Source organism: Bombina bombina, chromosome 11 (assembly GCF_027579735.1).
Source record: "Bombina bombina isolate aBomBom1 chromosome 11, aBomBom1.pri, whole genome shotgun sequence".
Taxonomy (NCBI): domain Eukaryota; kingdom Metazoa; phylum Chordata; class Amphibia; order Anura; family Bombinatoridae; genus Bombina; species Bombina bombina.
Genome location: NC_069509.1, coordinates 85,535,466 through 85,554,283, shown reverse-complemented (window position 1 = coordinate 85,554,283; position 18,818 = coordinate 85,535,466). Strand labels below are relative to the sequence as shown.

The 18,818-nt window shown below is 40.8% G+C and overlaps 1 protein-coding gene across 1 annotated transcript in view; it reads right to left on the bottom strand.

The window, feature by feature from the left end:
- Positions 1–1,138: 1,138 nt before the first annotated feature.
- The window catches only part of LOC128642128 (regulator of G-protein signaling 11-like), an 801,065-nt gene continuing 783,385 nt past the window's right edge, over positions 1,139–18,818 (bottom strand). The window contains exon 18 of the mRNA XM_053694807.1: positions 1,139–1,978. Within this exon, the coding sequence (XP_053550782.1) occupies positions 1,973–1,978 (6 nt within the window). The 3' untranslated portion in view covers positions 1,139–1,972. The remainder of the gene's footprint in view (positions 1,979–18,818) is intronic.

Here is an 18,818-nt window from a genome sequence, read left to right as displayed (position 1 = left end):
TGGACCACTAAGAAACAGACCAGGTCTGTTTTTCTTTAGCCCAGGTAAGACACTTCTGATGACATTTGAAGCCCATGCAGGATCCGTCTGTGTGTGGTGGCTCTTGATGCACTGACTCCAGCCTCAGTCCACTCCTTGTGAAACACTTTTGAATGGTCTTTTCCTGACAATCCTCTCCCGGCTGCGGTCATCCTTGCTGCTTGCGCACCTTTTTCTTCCACACTTTTCCCTTCCACATAACTTTCTACTAATGTTCTTTGATACAGCACTTTGGGAACATCCAACTTCTTTTGCAATTACCTTTTGAGGCTTTCCCTCCTTATGGAGGGTGTCAACGATGGTTTTCTGCACAACTGTCAGGTCAGCAGTCTTTTCCATGATTTTGATTCCTACTGAACCAGACTGAGAGACCATTTAAAGGCTCAGGAACCCTTTGCAGGTGTTATGGCTTAATTAGCTGATTAGAGTGGGACACTTTCATCCTAGAATATTGCACCTTTTCACAATATTCTAATTTTCTAAGATTGTGGATTTGGGGTTTTCATGAGCTATAAGCCATAATCATCAGAATTATGACAAATCACTTTTTGAACTATCTTGCTTTGCATGTAATGAGTCTATCTCATATATTAGTTTCACCTTTTAAGTTGCATTAGTGAAATAAATTAACCTTTGCACGATATTCTAATTTTTTCGAGTTTCACCTGTGTGTGTATATGTGTGTATATGTATGTATGTATGTATGTATGTATGTATGTATATATATATATATATATATATATATATATATATATGTGTGTGTGTGATGTATCTATTTATAAATACATAGCACATATTTTGATATGTGCAGAACATTGGAGTGTGAAATATTTACAGTAAATACACAGTATAACACTTTATTATTGCATAAATATGCTTTTACATGTTTTCATCTACTTGACTGCAAAAGGGCTCCAATGCACTTATATACATTTCTATATATGTATACATACATTTTTATGTGTTTACATGTGTGTGTATATACGTCTGTAAATATATAAATACATACATACATATGTACACACACACACCAATAAATATATCATTATTTATATATAGGAACAAAAATGTAAATTTCCAAGTTAGAGAACCGCACTCATTGGACTTTCAACAAACAATGATTTATTGCATAAAGTGACGTTTCAGGGAGTCAACTGTCCCCTTCCTCAGACCAAACGAAGTGAACAAAACAATGTGTTTAAATAGCATATAACCCCGGCAACAGGAAGTGACATAATTAGTAGTATCCTTGGATATCATCATAACAGTGAAATATACAATAATAAACAACAATGAAATTACACTTCATTTATTCTCTTACTATATGTGAACACAAATGGTATTTCACTATATAAGCATTGGCTTGTAACACATTGTTGTTTACGAGCACTATATATGACGCGCGCAAACAGCCGTGATAAACCCATTTTTTTTCACGCGTAACTATTAACGCGCCACTCAAAATCTTTTGGAGATTGTTCACCTTGCAATAATTTCATAATTATCTATTTATTTCTAATGGTATCTAACCAAATCAGTAGTTTTCTGATATAACTGTAAAACTAATGTAAAAAGTAATTTAATGAAACCTTCATTTGGTTGTAAATATTAAGAATATAACAACCAGCAAAAAGAGTCTTTATGTAGAAAACCGTAATTTAAATCAAGTTTTACTGACTAGTTATTTAAATCAAATCCACCCTGGTTATGTTAAAAAAAATGGTTTTAGTATAACCATGACATAAAATATTGATAGTACAATAAACAACAAACTTAGAATTGTATCTGAAATGATGTGTTCATCTTATAAATTATATATTTTCCTAAATAACGGCACTCTTTTGGTTCCTTGTTTTTTGTGTTTATTTATTTTTAGGCTTTCTTTTGGACTGAAAATCTGATGCTTTGCATATCTTTTGGAATCCAAAGTTATTCATTCCTGCAATAGAGAAAAATTAAGAAACAAATCGTTAATTATTTGTAATTGCTACTTGTTTCTAACGCAAACAATCAGAATTTTATAAGAAACCTCAAGTTATGTATTTTAATTTGTATATTTGGTAATGTTTTTAAGTATCTTGAATTTATTACATATTAAAAACAAACGGATATATATTTAGAACAATAGATTGTACAAAAACATTTTTGCTGTATTGTTGTTGAATAAAGCTGTAGGACATTTCTTGTATATTAATTACAGAACAACCATACTCCCTTAAAGCAAGATGATTATTCAGATAAGGTTCATAGCAATCAATTCATAACTCACTCGTACAGTATGTTAACCCATTTCTAAATGGGTATCAAATCTCTTGCTTCAGTTATACGTAATTTTCAAGGTCACAGTTATGTAGAAAGGTATAAATTGAGATATAAGAAGGTAAACCTTTTAATTTTCCTAAATTAATGAAAGAGAAGAAAGTGGATTCAGGGTTTGCTAACAGAGTTGAAGATACTTCTTTGTTGTTTTATCTGAAGAAGTTAAAGTAGCTTTAATTAAGGGGTTTATAAACATCTGGAAGTCTCTGGGTAATAGAAGTAATATGTTCCTCCAATTGGACCCATTTCCTTGTCTCTCCTCCCTGCTGTCAATCAAGAATTTGCAACATATGAGAGGCAAAGTGTTATAATTATATGTTTGGTATTCCCAATCCACCTCTCTCATTAAGCCTATTTAAGAGTTGCTGATTTGATACTTGGTAATCAAGTATTTTATTTTGGTCTTCAATATTTTACTCCAGTAGGTTTAATCCTGTTCACCAAATTAAGAATTGAATTAAACGTGATTGATATTTTAGGTACACTAATCCTGAGGAAGATAAAAAAAAACACCTCACTAAAACAGTGGCCTATTTTCGTAGACACTCTTGAGGTTCCGTAACGGTTATAAATAATGAATTAGGAAATCTGAATCCTACAATAGATAAGCATATGTTATACAAGTACTCTGTTATAAGCGTGTTTGGTGAGCTAAAATCCTCCTACTTGGGATAAATTTATAGAATAAATAAGGAAGAGATGGGAAAAGCTGCTGTGTCTACTTAGACATAAAAGACTGTGCTGGGTAGGCAGAAAAGAGTTAGACACAGCCGTACGAAGAGGCGCAGAAGGTCATACAGACTTGGTGCTGTGTGTGTGGAACTAAAATGACTCTTTGATCCTGAACTAGATCAGCACAGGATGAACTAGAAATGCATCCGTAAGAGATGATGACAAAGAGTGACCTGGATGAACATGTTCCAGAACAGGGGTGCATTTTGGCCTAGGCAAGCACGACATTTGCCTAGGGTAGCAGATTGGAGGGGGCAGCACATTTTTTGTGGCTATATTTATAAGAAGCTTACAGTTATTTTAGAAGTATTATACAGGTATATAATGAGAGATTTTCCCCAAGGAACTTACATTCTAGGGGGTATAATAAGAAAATGCCCATGGAGTTTACAGTTTAGAGTTAACTCTAAACCTTTCAATTATGTAGCTGGCTATTGCCTTTCGTTCTGTTGGCTTTCAGCACTCAGTATTGTGTTTGGGGAAGTAAAACCTTGAGGGCGGGGCAGCAGAATTTTGAGCGCCTAGGGTAGCACAAATCCTAAATATGCCACTGTCCCCGAGTATTGTTGTTAATTGAATGCATTAGTACAGTATATGGCAAAATGTATGTCAACTTCATTGCTAACAGGTGCTTAAAATCCAGTAAATTAAATCTCCATAGACAAATATGGTCAGCACAATGGTTCGTACTGAAAAACTTAGCGACTTTAAATGTGGCACTGTCACTTTGTGACAGTTTTCTGCCCTAAAAGATCTTACTCCCATAAACTATAATAGATGTAAATGTCCAACAAGCTCATTTCAGGTGTCCACTTACATTTGGCTATATAGTGTATATTAAAACCTGCAGACAACACTCTTAACTAAGTAAAATTTTAGTGTGACATTGTTTGATTCAATTGTTTGCAGATTATAACTAATTGTTCTCACACCCCTGTAATAATATTGCTAATATCACCACTACAGCTTTAGAAACCAACACAAATATTTTTTATATTACAACAGCCTGTGTGTAATTTATTTATATATAATAAATCATAGAACCAAATAGTATATATGTCAGACAGGGATATATCTGGATTATATATATATATATATATATATATATATATATATATATATTAATTTAATGCTACAAGGTTCCCTGATTACCTTAAATCTATAGATGCATCACTGTATTAATAAAAACATGAAACACAATTTTTTTTTTCTTTGTGAAAAAGCAGCTTTCCAATTTACTTCTATTTTCAAATGCATTTTCTTTGTCTTGGTATCTTTTGTTGAAAAGGATACCTAGGTAGGCTCAGGTGCTGATTACTGCACATATATGCTGCATGTTATTGGCTCACCCAAGGCATTCAGCTAGCTCCAAGAAGTGCATTGCTGTTTCTTAAACAAAGAATACCAAGAGAATGAAGCAAATTAGATGATTGAAACAGAGGATACAATTTTAAAAAAAATTCGGTTTACTTCTATCATGAAAGAACAATTTTGGGTTTCATGTCCCTTTTAAAACTTTCATTATAAGAATTAGGTCATGGTGACAACAGGTTCCTCTTCCTGAAGGCGATATCATCTTCTAAATACATTAATAATCACTTCACATACATTTCCCCTGGATTAACTGGTAGGCATTCCTGCCATGAACAGCTATACGGCTAGATTACGAGTTTTTGTCGGTAATGGTGTGCGGTGCTAATGCACAGTTTTTCCTTAATGCTCACCTACAGTAACCCTGGTATTACGGGTCTTTAGAAACCCGGCGTTAGCCGCAAAAAAAAGTGAGCGTAGAGCAGAATTTAGCTCCACATCTCACCTCAATACCAGCGCTGCTTACGGTAGCGGTAAACTGGCAAAACGTGCTCGTGCACGATTTCCCCATAGGAATCAATGGGGCAGAGCCGGCTGAAAAAAAACCTAACACCTGCAAATAAGCAGCGTTCAGCTCCTAACACAGCCCCATTGATTACTATGGGGAAACACATTTTATGTCTACACCTAACATCCTAACATGAACCTCGAGTCTAAACAACCCTAATCTTACACTTATTAACCCCTAATCCGCTGCCCCCGACACCGGCATTATATTATTAACCCCTAATCTGCCGCTCTGGACACCGCCGCCACCTACATTATAATTATGAACCCCTAATCTGCTGCCCCCAACATCGCCGACACCTACATTATATTTAATAACCCCTACTCTGCCGCCCCCAATGTCGCCGACACCTACCTACAATTATTAACCCCTAATCTGCCGCCCCCAACATCGCCGCCACTATAAATATCCTTAAATAAATTATTCCTTTTTTAAACTAAATACTTACCTATAAAATAAACCCTAAGCTAGCTACAATATAACTAATAGTTACATTGTAGCTATCTTAGGGTTTATTTTTATTTTACAGGCAACTTTGTATTTATTTTAACTAGGTACAATAGTTATTAAATAGTTATTAACTATTTAATAACTTCCTAGTTAAAATAAAGACAAAAGAGGACTTCCGGTGGGCGGGCTCCGGGATAGGCAGCAGAACAGCAGAGCTCCGCATCAACGGGCTTCTATCTGCCCAAAAAGCTGTATTTAGTAGCTCAAACTTGGCTAATTTTGCCCTTCGCATGCTCCACAGCCTCCCCGGAGCCCCAAGAAAAAATCCTAGGCAGGTCTCGCTGCCCGGAGCAGAGGGGTTGCCCGTGGGTGATTGCCCTCTGTACTTTTTCACAGGAGTGACTCCAGCTCCCCCACCGAAGACCCCTATTCTACTTTCCGGAAGAAAGGAGGCATCTCCACCAGATGACCACACACTGAGACACTCACGGAGGTCAACCCGGCTCCCGCTCACTATCCCCGGCAGTTTTGGACTGCGCGGGTCTGCTGTGAGGAACTGCGCCACAGTCACGGCCGACGCCATCTTGGGCCCACGTGGCTCACCCTCCTCCTGGCTAGGAGCAGCAGAAAAAGTACAAGGTGAGATCAAGTACCACGCATACATCACCCGACGACTGACACCAGGATACCTGCTTTAAGGGTCTACTAAACAAATGACCACGCTCCCTGCCACTACTGGCCAATACCCGTATGACTGCTCCAGGCACCGGCTCACTTACCAGGGAGAGTCCTTTCACCTAGGAAAGGTTTAAGGGTGCGGGTGACTTTCGGCCACGCTGGGTGAGATTCCACGCAAGCAGCGAACTCCCGCTACACCGGGTAAGATTTCCACCTGATCCCCCACACGAACTCTCTTTGTCCACGCCATTACTTGGCCGTTGCTACTGGCTTCATCACCACACTTTCGAAGCACTAGCCTGGGCCTGCCTGATGCTCCCTCTGAATATTTGAATTGGGCCTTTTCTTACTTCTCACAGAGGTGCCCACCCCGGTATTTACCTGGCCTGTAGGGGTCAGACCCTTACTGGAGGCCTTTACTGTCCCCACACCAGAGTCTAGCAGGCCACCTTACTACGGACCTTGGGAAAACCAATTGTTTAAAGTGTTCCCTCTCCCAGTGACTGTCCATCTTCTCACAACCCTGCACCATAGAAAGGACAGTAAAAGGCAAGAGGGAAGAAGAGGGGGAGAAGAAAGGGAGAAAAAGATCGGAGAAGGAAAGCGGACACTCTGTTTTCCAAGATCCCTGGAGAGGGGAACCAAGCCACAATATACCTGTACATTTTGACTCCCAGAGGACAGAAACTTTACAGGACCCTATACAGGGGTCACTCTCCCATAACCACAGGGTCAATTGCATTGTACTGTTTGCACTGTACTGTATGTTATATAATTACTATCAGCCTTTTCTTCTCTTTTTTTTTTTTTTTGCCTTTATTCACAGTTTGGCTCTTAGCTCACTCTGGGACTCTATTCTCTTATAAAGAGATTGCAGACTGGGATGGGAAGGTAAAAATTTCATGTTCTAACTGTTGGCAGACCCTTGCATTATTTAATCTGCTGTATATGGTTATGCTCATTGATGGTTAATGTAACACCTACTGTGCCTATTTCATCTTGTATTGCTGTCTTTGCAAGTTACTCCTCCCACCTTACTCAGTTAACACAGCATATATCTGGCTTTTCAGCACTACACCTACCACCCTGCCAGTCCTCAGGTATATGGATAAATTTTTAACTAACACCCCAATGGCGAGTCGCAGTAAAGCCAATGACCGCCGCCATAGAGCTGCTAGTGATTTAACCACTCAGGGCCACAGTTCTGAAACCCTGCTAGAAGGGGAACAGATGGAAACACACCCTATTGTAAAGCAAATCACCCTACTTTTTATGCCTAAAATTGACAACCTACAAAGGGGTGTAGACACCCTGGCGGGCGAAGTCAAATTGTTTTCAACCAGATTGGGGGAGGCGGAGGGTAGAATATCTGATTTAGAAGATTCCAATATTAATACATCAAGTAGAATCGCTCACTTAGAGAAACAAAACACATCCCTCCAGCTGAAAATAGACGATCTAGAAAATAGATCGAGACGCAATAATATGCGTCTCCTTGGTCTCCCAGAATCCATTAAACAACAGGAACTGATTTATTTTATAGAAAACACTTTACCATCACTGCTGAATGTATCTATTAAGGATCTTGCTGGAGGGGTGGAGAGGGCACACAGAGTAGGGCCGGATAGACCCAGTCAGAATTTGGAACAACCCCGCCCCATAATGATCAAATTCTTGCATTTTCAAACAAAAACTGCCATATTGAGAGCGTACAGAAAAGTAGGCGAGCTGATGTTTGAAAACTCAAGACTATTGTTGTTCCAGGACTTCTCTGCGGACCTAATGAAACGCCGCAGGGAATTCTCACCCTTATGCTCACAGCTTCACAAGGAGGGAAAACAGGCCTTCCTTCTGTACCCCGCTAGACTCAAATTGGTCACCTCCAAGGGCTCCAGATTCTTTGACACCCCCTCTGCTGCTCGGGATTTCTTAGACAACTATGAACCCCTAGTGCGCAGCCCCTCACACAGCCCCCAGAGACAACTGAGAGGAGAGGAGGGTTGAATGAGAAATTTAGACGCAGCTAATAGAGGTCTAATTTTGTCTATTGTTTCAAACTTAAATTGCAATAATGGTTAATTGGACATGGATATTGACTTTGTCTCAGTTAATCACACTACTGCAGGGACTCTCCTTGGAGAGGAGCCAGGTATATGGCCCGCTCCCAGATACAGGGCCCACACTCGGGACAGTCCCGTTGGACTGTCCTGGCTGTGACTCCACGAGGTTATGTTACAAATGTTTTGAGATTTTAGTTGAGGCAGCTTCTTTTTGGCTGCTACCTTTTCTGGGCGCACATGTTGGAAAAAATGTCTGTCATGATATGTTAGCAATCACTGATCTTATTATAAAAACTGTATTAGAACGGGTTCTGATGACAAATCTGATTTTCTTTACAGCGCCATTGTTTATAATGTCTGTTCAAAGAGGTCTGGCTGGGGCCCGACATGGTGAAAGGCTGAACCGGGAGCCTCTTCCCACGTCACAAAGGTTTGGGAATTTTTTTTTTTTTTTTTTTTTTTTTTTCTTCTGCCTCTTTCTTTCCTCTCCTCCCCCTCTTCTCAATTTCACTATCCTCTCCCTTTCCCCCTCTTGCCTATTTACCTTGTATCTGCTTGCAACGTCACTTACAACATACCTACCTTAGCTATGACAATATTCATGACACACACACCTCACCCACTAGATAAGATTTAATTTATATTCCTGGAATGTAGGGGGAGTTCATTCCCCTATCAAGAGGAAGTCGATTTTAACCCACCTGAGGAAAAAACGAGCCGAAATTGTATTTCTACAGGAGACCCATCTCTCAGACCTAGAACATAATAAATTACAGACTGGCTGGGTGGGAAGAGTTGAATTTGTCTCCTACAAATCAGCCAGCAGAGGTCTGGCTATACTCTTCGGTAAGCAGCTGGAATATGAGATTCTGGATGTGCTTAAAGACCCTGAAAGTAGATATCTAATGGTGCAGATTAGAGTCCTAGACAACACATACACCCTATGTAACATTTATGCCCCGAACCAGAGGGACAGAAAGTTTTGGGATTCCATTACGACCCTACTTACGCCCTACTTAGACACGCACATCATCTTAGGTGGAGATTTCAATCTCGCCCCCAACCCCCACTGCGACAGGCTTAGAGACCCAAACAGATGCGCCGCGAGAACCCTGCCTAGGGTTTCAGACAAATTTGAGAGAGAAATCTTCGAGGGTCTGGGAGACGCCTTAGATGTCTCCGACATCTGGCGTCAACTCAACCCCGATGGCAGAGATTTTACCTGTGTTTCCAGGGCAACGCCCTCCATGTCACGCATAGACCTATTTCTAATTTCAAACTCGATGATCTCTCAGGTCATAGATACAAAGATAGGTGAAGTTATTGTCTCTGACCACGCCCCTATAGCACTTTTTCTAGACACCACACCTAGGGTGCCCAACAGGCGTACCCTGCGTTTCCCAAATTACCTGGCAACCTCCCAAGAATTCCAGTCCTACCTAGTTCATTGCTGGGATGACTATAGGATAAACAATATCCAACACCTAAACTCGCCTGAACTTTTCTGGAACACGGCTAAAGCCGTTCTTTCGGGTAACATTATAGCGTTTATGGCCAGCAGAAAAAGGCAATGCACAGAGAAAGTTGCGGGATTGAGAGATAGACTGGCAGAGGCTTACCGTGCATACTGCTCTACCCCCTCCCTCAACACTCACCGCGTTTATACCAGCATCAAACTGGAGTATGATACACTCCTTACATACCAGGCCTCTCAGGCACTCATAAGAACCAAGGGTAAATATTACCGATACGGAGACAAATCGGGAAAACTTTTAGCTGCCCTGGTGAAACTGAACACCTCTTCCAAACAGATCGCGGCGATCAAGGCCGGGGGCAGAGTCCTGAGGGATTCAGGAGCCATTGCAGAGGCCTTTGCCTCCTATTACTCCTCCCTATACGCAAGCGAGCTCCCCACGGGGAGCGAGGCGAGAGACCGCTTCTGGGAGACAATCACTCTCCCAAAACTCTCGGAGGAGCAACTGGCCACGCTAAATGCCCCCATCACAAGAGACGAAGTGGAAAAAACCATTATGAGCATGTCAATGGGAAAGGCGCCAGGCCCTGATGGCCTACCAATAGAATTTTACCGCCTGCTTAAATCGCAAATTTCCCCCACCCTTGTAGATCTGTTCTCGGCCTACTCCGAAGGGGAAAGAACCCCTACCCCGGAATTCCTGTCGGCCTCAATTACATTAATCCACAAGGCGGGAAAAGATAGTCTGCTACCTGAGTCCTATAGGCCGATTTCTTTATTGAATTCGGACTATAAGATTCTTACCAAATTGTTTGCCGAGAGGCTGAAGTTTATTCTGCCCAGCATCATTCACGAGGACCAAACCGGCTTCATGCACGCGCGCTCATCGACGGTCAATGTGCGAAGGGTCCTACAGATTGTCCAACACTTCTGGTCAGGTACCCATACCCACAGGGAGGATAGGCCAGAGGCCTTTCTGCTCTCCCTTGACGCGGAAAAGGCCTTTGACCGGGTGGAGTGGGGTCATCTGTTTCATACCATGGCTCAAGCCAACTTTGCCGGTCCCTTTCTCAACCTTATCAAAAATATCTATCAGACACCAACGGCAAATGTGCTAGTGAATAACACATTCTCTCCCACCCTCCAACTGCATAGGGGTACTAGACAGGGATGCCCTTTGTCGCCCCTTCTTTTTAATTTAGCATTAGAGCCGCTAGCCATCAAACTTCGTCAAACCTTCCCAGGTATAGATGTTGCGGGTACCCCGCAACACCTAGCCCTATATGCGGACGACATGCTCTTATTCGTGCAGGACCCCCAAACTCACCTTCCCAACATTCTGCGAAATTTGGCTGAATTTGGCCTCTTCTCCGGCTATAAAGTAAACGTGCAAAAGTCGGAAATCCTCTGGTTGAACCGCACTAGAGACTCAGATACAAGTTACCCCTTCTCGGTAGCTACCCAGGATATTACATATCTGGGTATCAGGATTTCTGCCAACCCCAACAGATTATATGCTAATAATTTGACCCCCATTTGCGCGAAACTCAGAGCCCAGATGAATAGTTGGAGATCTCTCCCACTTTCCTTGTCGGGAAGGGTGGCCCTACTCAAAATGGTGGTCCTCCCGCGACTGCTTTACCCAATGCTCATGCTCCCCTTACTGCTGACCAAACCTGATGTCAAACTCTTGAACTCGGCAGCAAGAGCCTTTATCTGGCAGGGGAAAAAATCAAGGATCTCAAGAGACAAACTCAGCCTCCCCTTTCTCCAGGGAGGATTGGCGCTCCCAGACTTCCGCCTGTACAATTGGGCCGCGCTGATCTGACTGGTGGTAGATTGGCAGGTTGGTACTGGACACTTCTGCCGCTTAAATCTGGAACAAGCGGTGCTGGGTAATGTCTCCTTAGCCTACCTTCCGCACGCGCCTGACACAAAATCCCTCCGATCCCTCGGTCTTAGCATGTTATATAAAGACCCCTTGAAGGCCTGGTTGCTGGCACACAAATATCTGGGCAAAACTTGCCATGCCTCCCCTTATTTGCCGATCAGAGGGAATCCCGACTTTCCAGCAGGTTCTGAGACCCTGCCTTTTCGTATTTGGGAGACGCGGGGAATGTCTTCACTTAAACACCTGTTGGACCCCTTATCAAGAACAAGCAAAACATTTGGTGCCCTACAGAGAGATTACAATATACCCAGAGCACACTTCTATGCCTACTTACAGGTCCGTCACTATATGGGGACTCTGCTCAGAGATAGTACTGATTTTTGGGAGGGTTCTCCCTTCCGCCTCTCCCAGACACTATTCGCCATGGGTAGGTTCTCGCTTTCGGAAATCTACCACACACTTCTGCACCATCGCTCCACCTCCCATCAGTCTTCGATACAGACAGGCTGGGTCAGAGAGGGTATGAGAGAGGTCTCCTGGATAGAAGTAAGGAATAGCCTGGAAAAAACCAGGAAAGCGACTCTGTCAGCTTCATATAGGGAATCCCAAACACGTTTCCTGCACAGGGCCTACCTCACCCCAAGGGCACTGGCAAAATGGACGCCTTCCTCCCTGAACAAGTGTACTAAATGCGCCTTAGCTAACCCCGGGCTCCTCCATTGCATATGGGAGTGTCCCCCAATTAGACAGTACTGGGGAAAGATTCAATTCTGGCTGAGAAGACAGTTACAGATACAGATTGACTTACTGCCTGAGACCATAATATTCCTGATATGGGATGAGAGACTTCGACAACAAGACTCGACACTAAGCTTGATTATTTTAGTGGCTAGGAAACATCTATTACAACATTGGATTTCAGTCAAGGGCCCCTCCTTTAGAGGTTTTAAAAACCTCCTAAAATCACAACTTTTCATAGAGCAGATGGATGTGAGATCCGATGTTCAAGATAGATTGAGCAGTTTTCTACGCAAATGGCGCAGACTTATACTCACCTTCGAGCTAGAGGTTCAAAGGCTACTCCTTAGACCTTTTAGGGACTCTGTTACCTTCATGGAGGACACACTTAGAGGAGACTGGGACCACCTTTTCAACTAAAAGCCTATCCTAACCTATACATCTAGTCCCCCTTCACCCCCCTCCTTCCCCTTTTTTTTTTTTTTTTTTTTTTCCTCCCCAGCCAGGCCCCAATATTACGCCGGCCCTGTCACGGCAGGCCTGTATTCATTATATCTGTTTGAGGTTTGATTTTTCTCCACAATTAGCTAGTTAGGGTTATAGTGTTTAGTTAGGTTTATGGTTTTATTTGTTATAAAGAAAAAGGAAAGAAGTAGAGTTTGGGGTTAGGACCTATGCACTACTACCATACCTGTATCGTGATATTTACTGTAATTGAAATCTGAAATGGTATCTTGCTATAGTCAATATTGTGTCAAACTGGGACTCTGTATTACGTACAATGACAATGTATTGAACCTCCTCCTCTTGTTATAATGTAACAACTACAGACTATTTTGTTTTGTATGTGCATTTTGTCCTCCCCAATAAAAATGATATTTAAAAAAAAAATAAAGACAAATATACCTGTAAAATAAAACCTAACCTAAGCTACAATTACACCTAACACTACACTATAATTAAATAAATTACCTAAATTAACTACAATTAATTACAATTAAATTAAATAAACTAAATTGCAAAAAAACCCCACTAAATTACAGAAAATAATAAAATAATTACAATTTGTTTAAACTAATTACACCTAATCTAATCCCCCTAATAAAATAAAAAAGCCCCCCAAAATTAAAAAAATCCCTACCCTACACTAAATTACAAATAGCCCTTAAAAGCGCTTTTTGCGGGGCATTGCCCCAAAGTAATCAACTCTTTTACCTGTAAAAAAAAATACAATAACCCCCCAACATTACAACCCACCACACACTCAACCCTACTCTAAACCCCACCCAATCCCCCCTTAATAAAACCTAACACTACCCCCTTGAAGATCACCCTACCTTGAGACGTCTTCACCCAACCGGGCAGAAGTGGTCCTCCAGATGGCCAGAAGTCTTCATCCTATCCAGGCAGAAGAGGTCCTCCAGACGGGCAGAAGTCTTCATCTAGGCGGCATCTTCTATCTTCATCCATCCGGAGTGGAGCAGGTCCATCTTCAAGACATCCGACGCGGAGCATCCTCTTCGTGCGACGGCGACTGGAAAATGACGGATCCTTTAAATCACGTCATCCAAGATGGTGTCCCTTCAATTCCTATTGGCTGATAGAATTCTATCAGCCAATCAGAATTAAGGTAGAAAAAATCCTATTGGCTGATCCAATCAGCCAATAGGATTGAAGTTCAATCCTATTGGCTGATTAGAACAGCCAATAGGATTGATATCGCATACTATTGGCTGATTGGAACAGCCAATAGAATGCAAGCTCCATACTATTGGCTGATTGGATCAGCCAATAGGATTTTTTCTACCTTAATTCCGATTGTCTGATAGAATTCTATCAGCCAATAGGAATTGAAGGGACACCATCTTGGATGACATAATTTAAAGGACCCGTCATTTTCCAGTCGCCGTTGAACGAAGAGGATGCTCTTGAAGATGGACCCGCTCCGCTCCAGATGGATGAAGATAGAAGATGCCGCCTGGATGAAGACTTCTGGCCATCTGGAGGACCTCTTCTGCCCGGATAGGATGAAGACTTCGGAACGTCTGGAGGACCACTTCTGCCCGGTTGGGTGAAGACGTCTCAAGGTAGGGTGATCTTCAAGGGGGTAGTGTTAGGTTTTATTAAGGGGGGATTGGGTGGGTTTTAGAGTAGGGTTGGGTGTGTGGGTGGTGGGTTGTATTGTTGGGGGGGTATTGTATTTTTTTACAGGTAAAAGAGCTGATTACTTTGGGGCAATGCCCCGCAAAAAGCCCCTTTAAGGGCTATTTTTAATTTAGTGTAGGGTAGGGATTTTTTTATTTTGGGAGGCTTTTTTATTTTATTAGGGGGATTAGATTAGGTGTAATTAGTTTAAAAAAATTGTAATTATTTTATTATTGTCTGTAATTTAGTGGGGGGGGGGTTTCTCATAATTTAGTTTATTTAATTTTTATTGTAATTAATTGTAGTTAATTTAGGTAATTTAATTATAGTGTAGTGTTAGGTGTAATTGTAGTTTAGGTTAGGTTTTATTTTACAGGTATATTTGTCTTTATTTTAACTAGGAAGTTATTAAATAGTTAATAACTATTTTTAATAACTATTGTACCTAGTTAAAATAAATACAAAGTTGCCTGTAAAATAATGTAACTATTAGTTATCTTGTAGCTAGCTTAGGGTTTATTTTATAGGTAAGTATTTAGTTTAAAAAAGGAATAATTTATTTAATGATAGGAATATTTATTTAGATGTATTTAAATAATATTTAAGTTAAGGGGGTGTTAGGGTTAGACTTAGATTTAGGGGTTAATAACTTTATTATAGTGGTGGCGACGTTGGGGGGGCAGATTAGGGGTTAATAATTGTAGGTAGGTGTCGACGATGTTAGGGACGGCAGATTAGGGGTTAATAAAATTTAACTAGTGTTTGCGAGGCGGGAGTGTGGCGGTTTAGGGGTTAATAAATTTATTAAAGTGGTGGAGATGTCCGGTCGGCAGATTAGGGGTTAAAAATTTTATTTAAGTGTTTGCGATGTGGGGGGGGGCACGGTTTAGGGGTTAATAGGTAGTTTATGGGTGTTAGCGTACTTTTTATCACTTTAGTTAAGAGTTTTATGTTACGGCATTAGCCCATAAAACTCTTAACTACTGACTTTTAAATGCGGTAGGAGTCTTGACAGGAGAGGGTGTACCGCTCACTTTTTCCAAGACTCGTAATACCAGCGTTATGCAAGTCCCATTGAAAAGATAGGATACGCAATTTACTTAAGTGGATTTGCGGTATGCTCGAGTCGCGGAAAAAAAGTGAGCGGTACACCTGTACCTGCCAGACTCGTAATACCAGCGGGCGTTAAAAAGCAGCGTTGGGACCTCTTAACGCTGCTTTTTAAGTCTAACGCAAGACTCGTAATCTAGGCGATAGTTTTGTGAAGTGCCAAATACATAATATCCCACACATGAAACAGGAACTGCTTCCAAAGCAGAAAAATAATATTTACAGCCTCTACAAATTCAGAAACATGCCCAATATATCTTGCTGGATAGAACGGAAGGCATCTTGGAGACCACATAAACAAGAAGATGACTAAGGATGTTTTGGGGCGTGGTCAGTTTTTCTTTTTTACTGACACCAATATCAAGCATGCAGAGGTGTAACTAGAAACCACAGGGCCCACGTGCAAGAATCTAAGAAGGGCCCCCCCCCCCAAATAAAAAAAAAGGTGAATTTGATACATATCTTTTTCTTTTTTTTTTTTTTACATTTAACTCAAAAAAAAAAATGTGAATCAGAATACATGTCTGCAAAAGGAGGTACCCTGTGCCCACAGTCTGTGAGATGGTCTGACCCCCTATTACTGTATATAGTGACACTGTTTAACCCACCAGTACTGTATATCGTGAGTTAGTGACACAGTCTGTAATCTGCCAGTGAGATGGCTGGCCTGCCCCTACCTGCCCCAGTACTTTATAAAGTGACCACAGTAGTCTGTGACATGGTCCAGCCCCCCCGTACTATATATAGTGGTATTGTATAGTGACACTGTTTACAGCCCCCCATGCTGTAGTAACAAGGTAGTAACAATTTTTTTTTATTTTTTTTTTTAAGATGGGCCCCCACCCTTGGGGGCCCAGTCACAATTGCAACCCTCGGCACCCCCTGTAGTTTCGCCCCTGCAAGCATGCGGAATTCAGAAAGACCACATTGCTCTTTAAAAGTCTTGCTGCCATGTCTCAATATAGCAAAGATGTCTAAACTTTTTTTTTCCTTTTAACTTTCTTTTAAGTTTTTAAAGTTTTCTGTACTGTACAGTTTAATTGAGGGATTTTTTCCCTGTTTTTATTTGTTATTTATTTTGTGATGCCGGTTATCCTTCACGGTGGAGTTTGTGCCCAGATCCTGATTATTACTAGATAGACACTGCTTCATTGATTATAATAGAAAGAAACTTGCAACATTTGGAAATGATGAGGGGAGAGTAAACATCTCTTTGAACTCTGCCATTTTGAAGTTCCGATTGCGGTTTAATAAATCTGGGCAATTGTCTCTCAAAATTATTTCTGAATCCAAAAAGAGCAACTGAATTTCTTTGCACCTCAAATTCCTGACTCTTGAAACTTTTGCGATAACTGTAGGTTTCAATTTTAGATCATTTTCACTGAATGGGTTCCATTCTTGAACTCGCTCTTTTGTAGTGATTGACAGGTTGTGTGAGAGCAGGGGTTGGCATTGCACAAGGATATCCTTGTGCAATAATAACTGCGGGCAGCGGATGAACAGCATCCGCTGCCTGCTTGCTGCAAAAATGGCCAGACAAGTTCTTAAGTTGGGAACCTTGTCCGTCCTACCACCTAATAGTACATGGGGCTAAATTTTTTACTATTAAATGTGAAGTAACAACCTCATATATATATAAATATATGGGTGAATTTTCTTGTACTTGGAGGCCTATGTGTATTTATAAAGGGATGATAAATGTCTAGATGTGAGGTTATAGGCAGCCCTGCCCATTTGGCAGGCGAGATTATCACCAGCCCTGGATTCCACGCTTTTGGGGTCCTGCACTGTCCAGAGGGAGGGTATGAGAAGGTGCAATCTACATCCTGTATTTAGTTTATAAAGAAATGTTTATGGAAGCAGAAGGTGATATATATAGTGATATTCTTCATATAGGAAACACTGAATGTTGGAACTAGGGTGGGGCCATACAAGGGATAGGATATACAGGGGGAAGGGAATAAGGGGGCTGGGCTGAAGGGCCCCACAGTTCATCTTATCCAGGGCCCCACAAATGCTAAGGGTAGCCCTGATTAGGATTTTATTTTTTCATATGTATGAACATTTTAGGGCATGCTATTTATTTATATGTATAGATAGTTATGTTCTAATTGTTAAAAACATAAATCAATTTTGACTAAAAAAACAGCCTTCAATGTTCTGTCTGGATTGACATCCCACAAGTATCCTATTGCATTTATAGTAATTATTTTGCATGCAAAAAATGTAAACCAATATTTAAATTCCTATTCAAAGCTTGTTTAGAAACACAAAACCATGAAAATCAGCAGTTATACTCTGTACACCATTGGCTTTTTAAAGGGACAGTTTACTCAAAAAATTTCTCCCCTTTAATTTGTTCCCAATGATCCACTTTAACTGCTGGAGTGTATTAAATTGTTTACAAGTAGCTCCTTTACCCTTATATTGGCATTTGAAATTGTTGATTTAGCATGTGGTATCCCCACCTATTCTGAAAGTTTGTGGCCGCGCGTACCAGCTATAGATAAGCTTTGTAAACACAGCCAGCAGAAGAAATTACACTCCAGTGGGATATAGCAGAGATAAGGTAATACAATGTTGATTTTCCATTGTTCTCTCAAAGTACTGGTGATTGTTTTAAGGACAGATATAAGATAAAGAAGCAGGTATATGTGCACAATGTGATACAGTAATGAGATCTGATTATACCTACAAGCTCAACCCATTTTATTAGGTTGTGGCTTCAAAACACAAAATCAGAGCTTTAATATACACAAATAAGCTATTTTTCATACATTTTTTACTCTGCAGTTGGGGAAAAAAAGCAATTGTAAACACATTAAGGGAAAAACTGTTTTACAGTGTACTGTCCCTTTAAGTAATATTATCCATAATACAGAAGAACACTACACCCTATTTTTGGGAAATTTGCACTTAAAAAGAATGGTCATTTTTTACTGTGTAGACTACATTTAAAAAAGTGGTATCATTGTTTACAATAGGATATTATATCTAATGTCCTAATTTATCAAACTGTGGACACAGCTTGGATGCCCTTACAGTGCAGGCTCACTCATGTGAACCAGCAACCACAAGTTGTGTAACTGGGGTGGAGAGTAGTTGCTTGGCCAATGTTTTATGTGGGCAGTAGATGCTGTCTCACAATCCGTGAAAGCAGGCAAACAGGTTCCAACTGGGAACCCTGTCTACCCACATATTGTTAAAGGGGGCCTAAATAAAATAGTGTTTACAGAATGCGTTGCTTAATGAAATAACACTGTTATAAGAATTAATGCAAAACCTGTTGAGTCTACCTCAGTA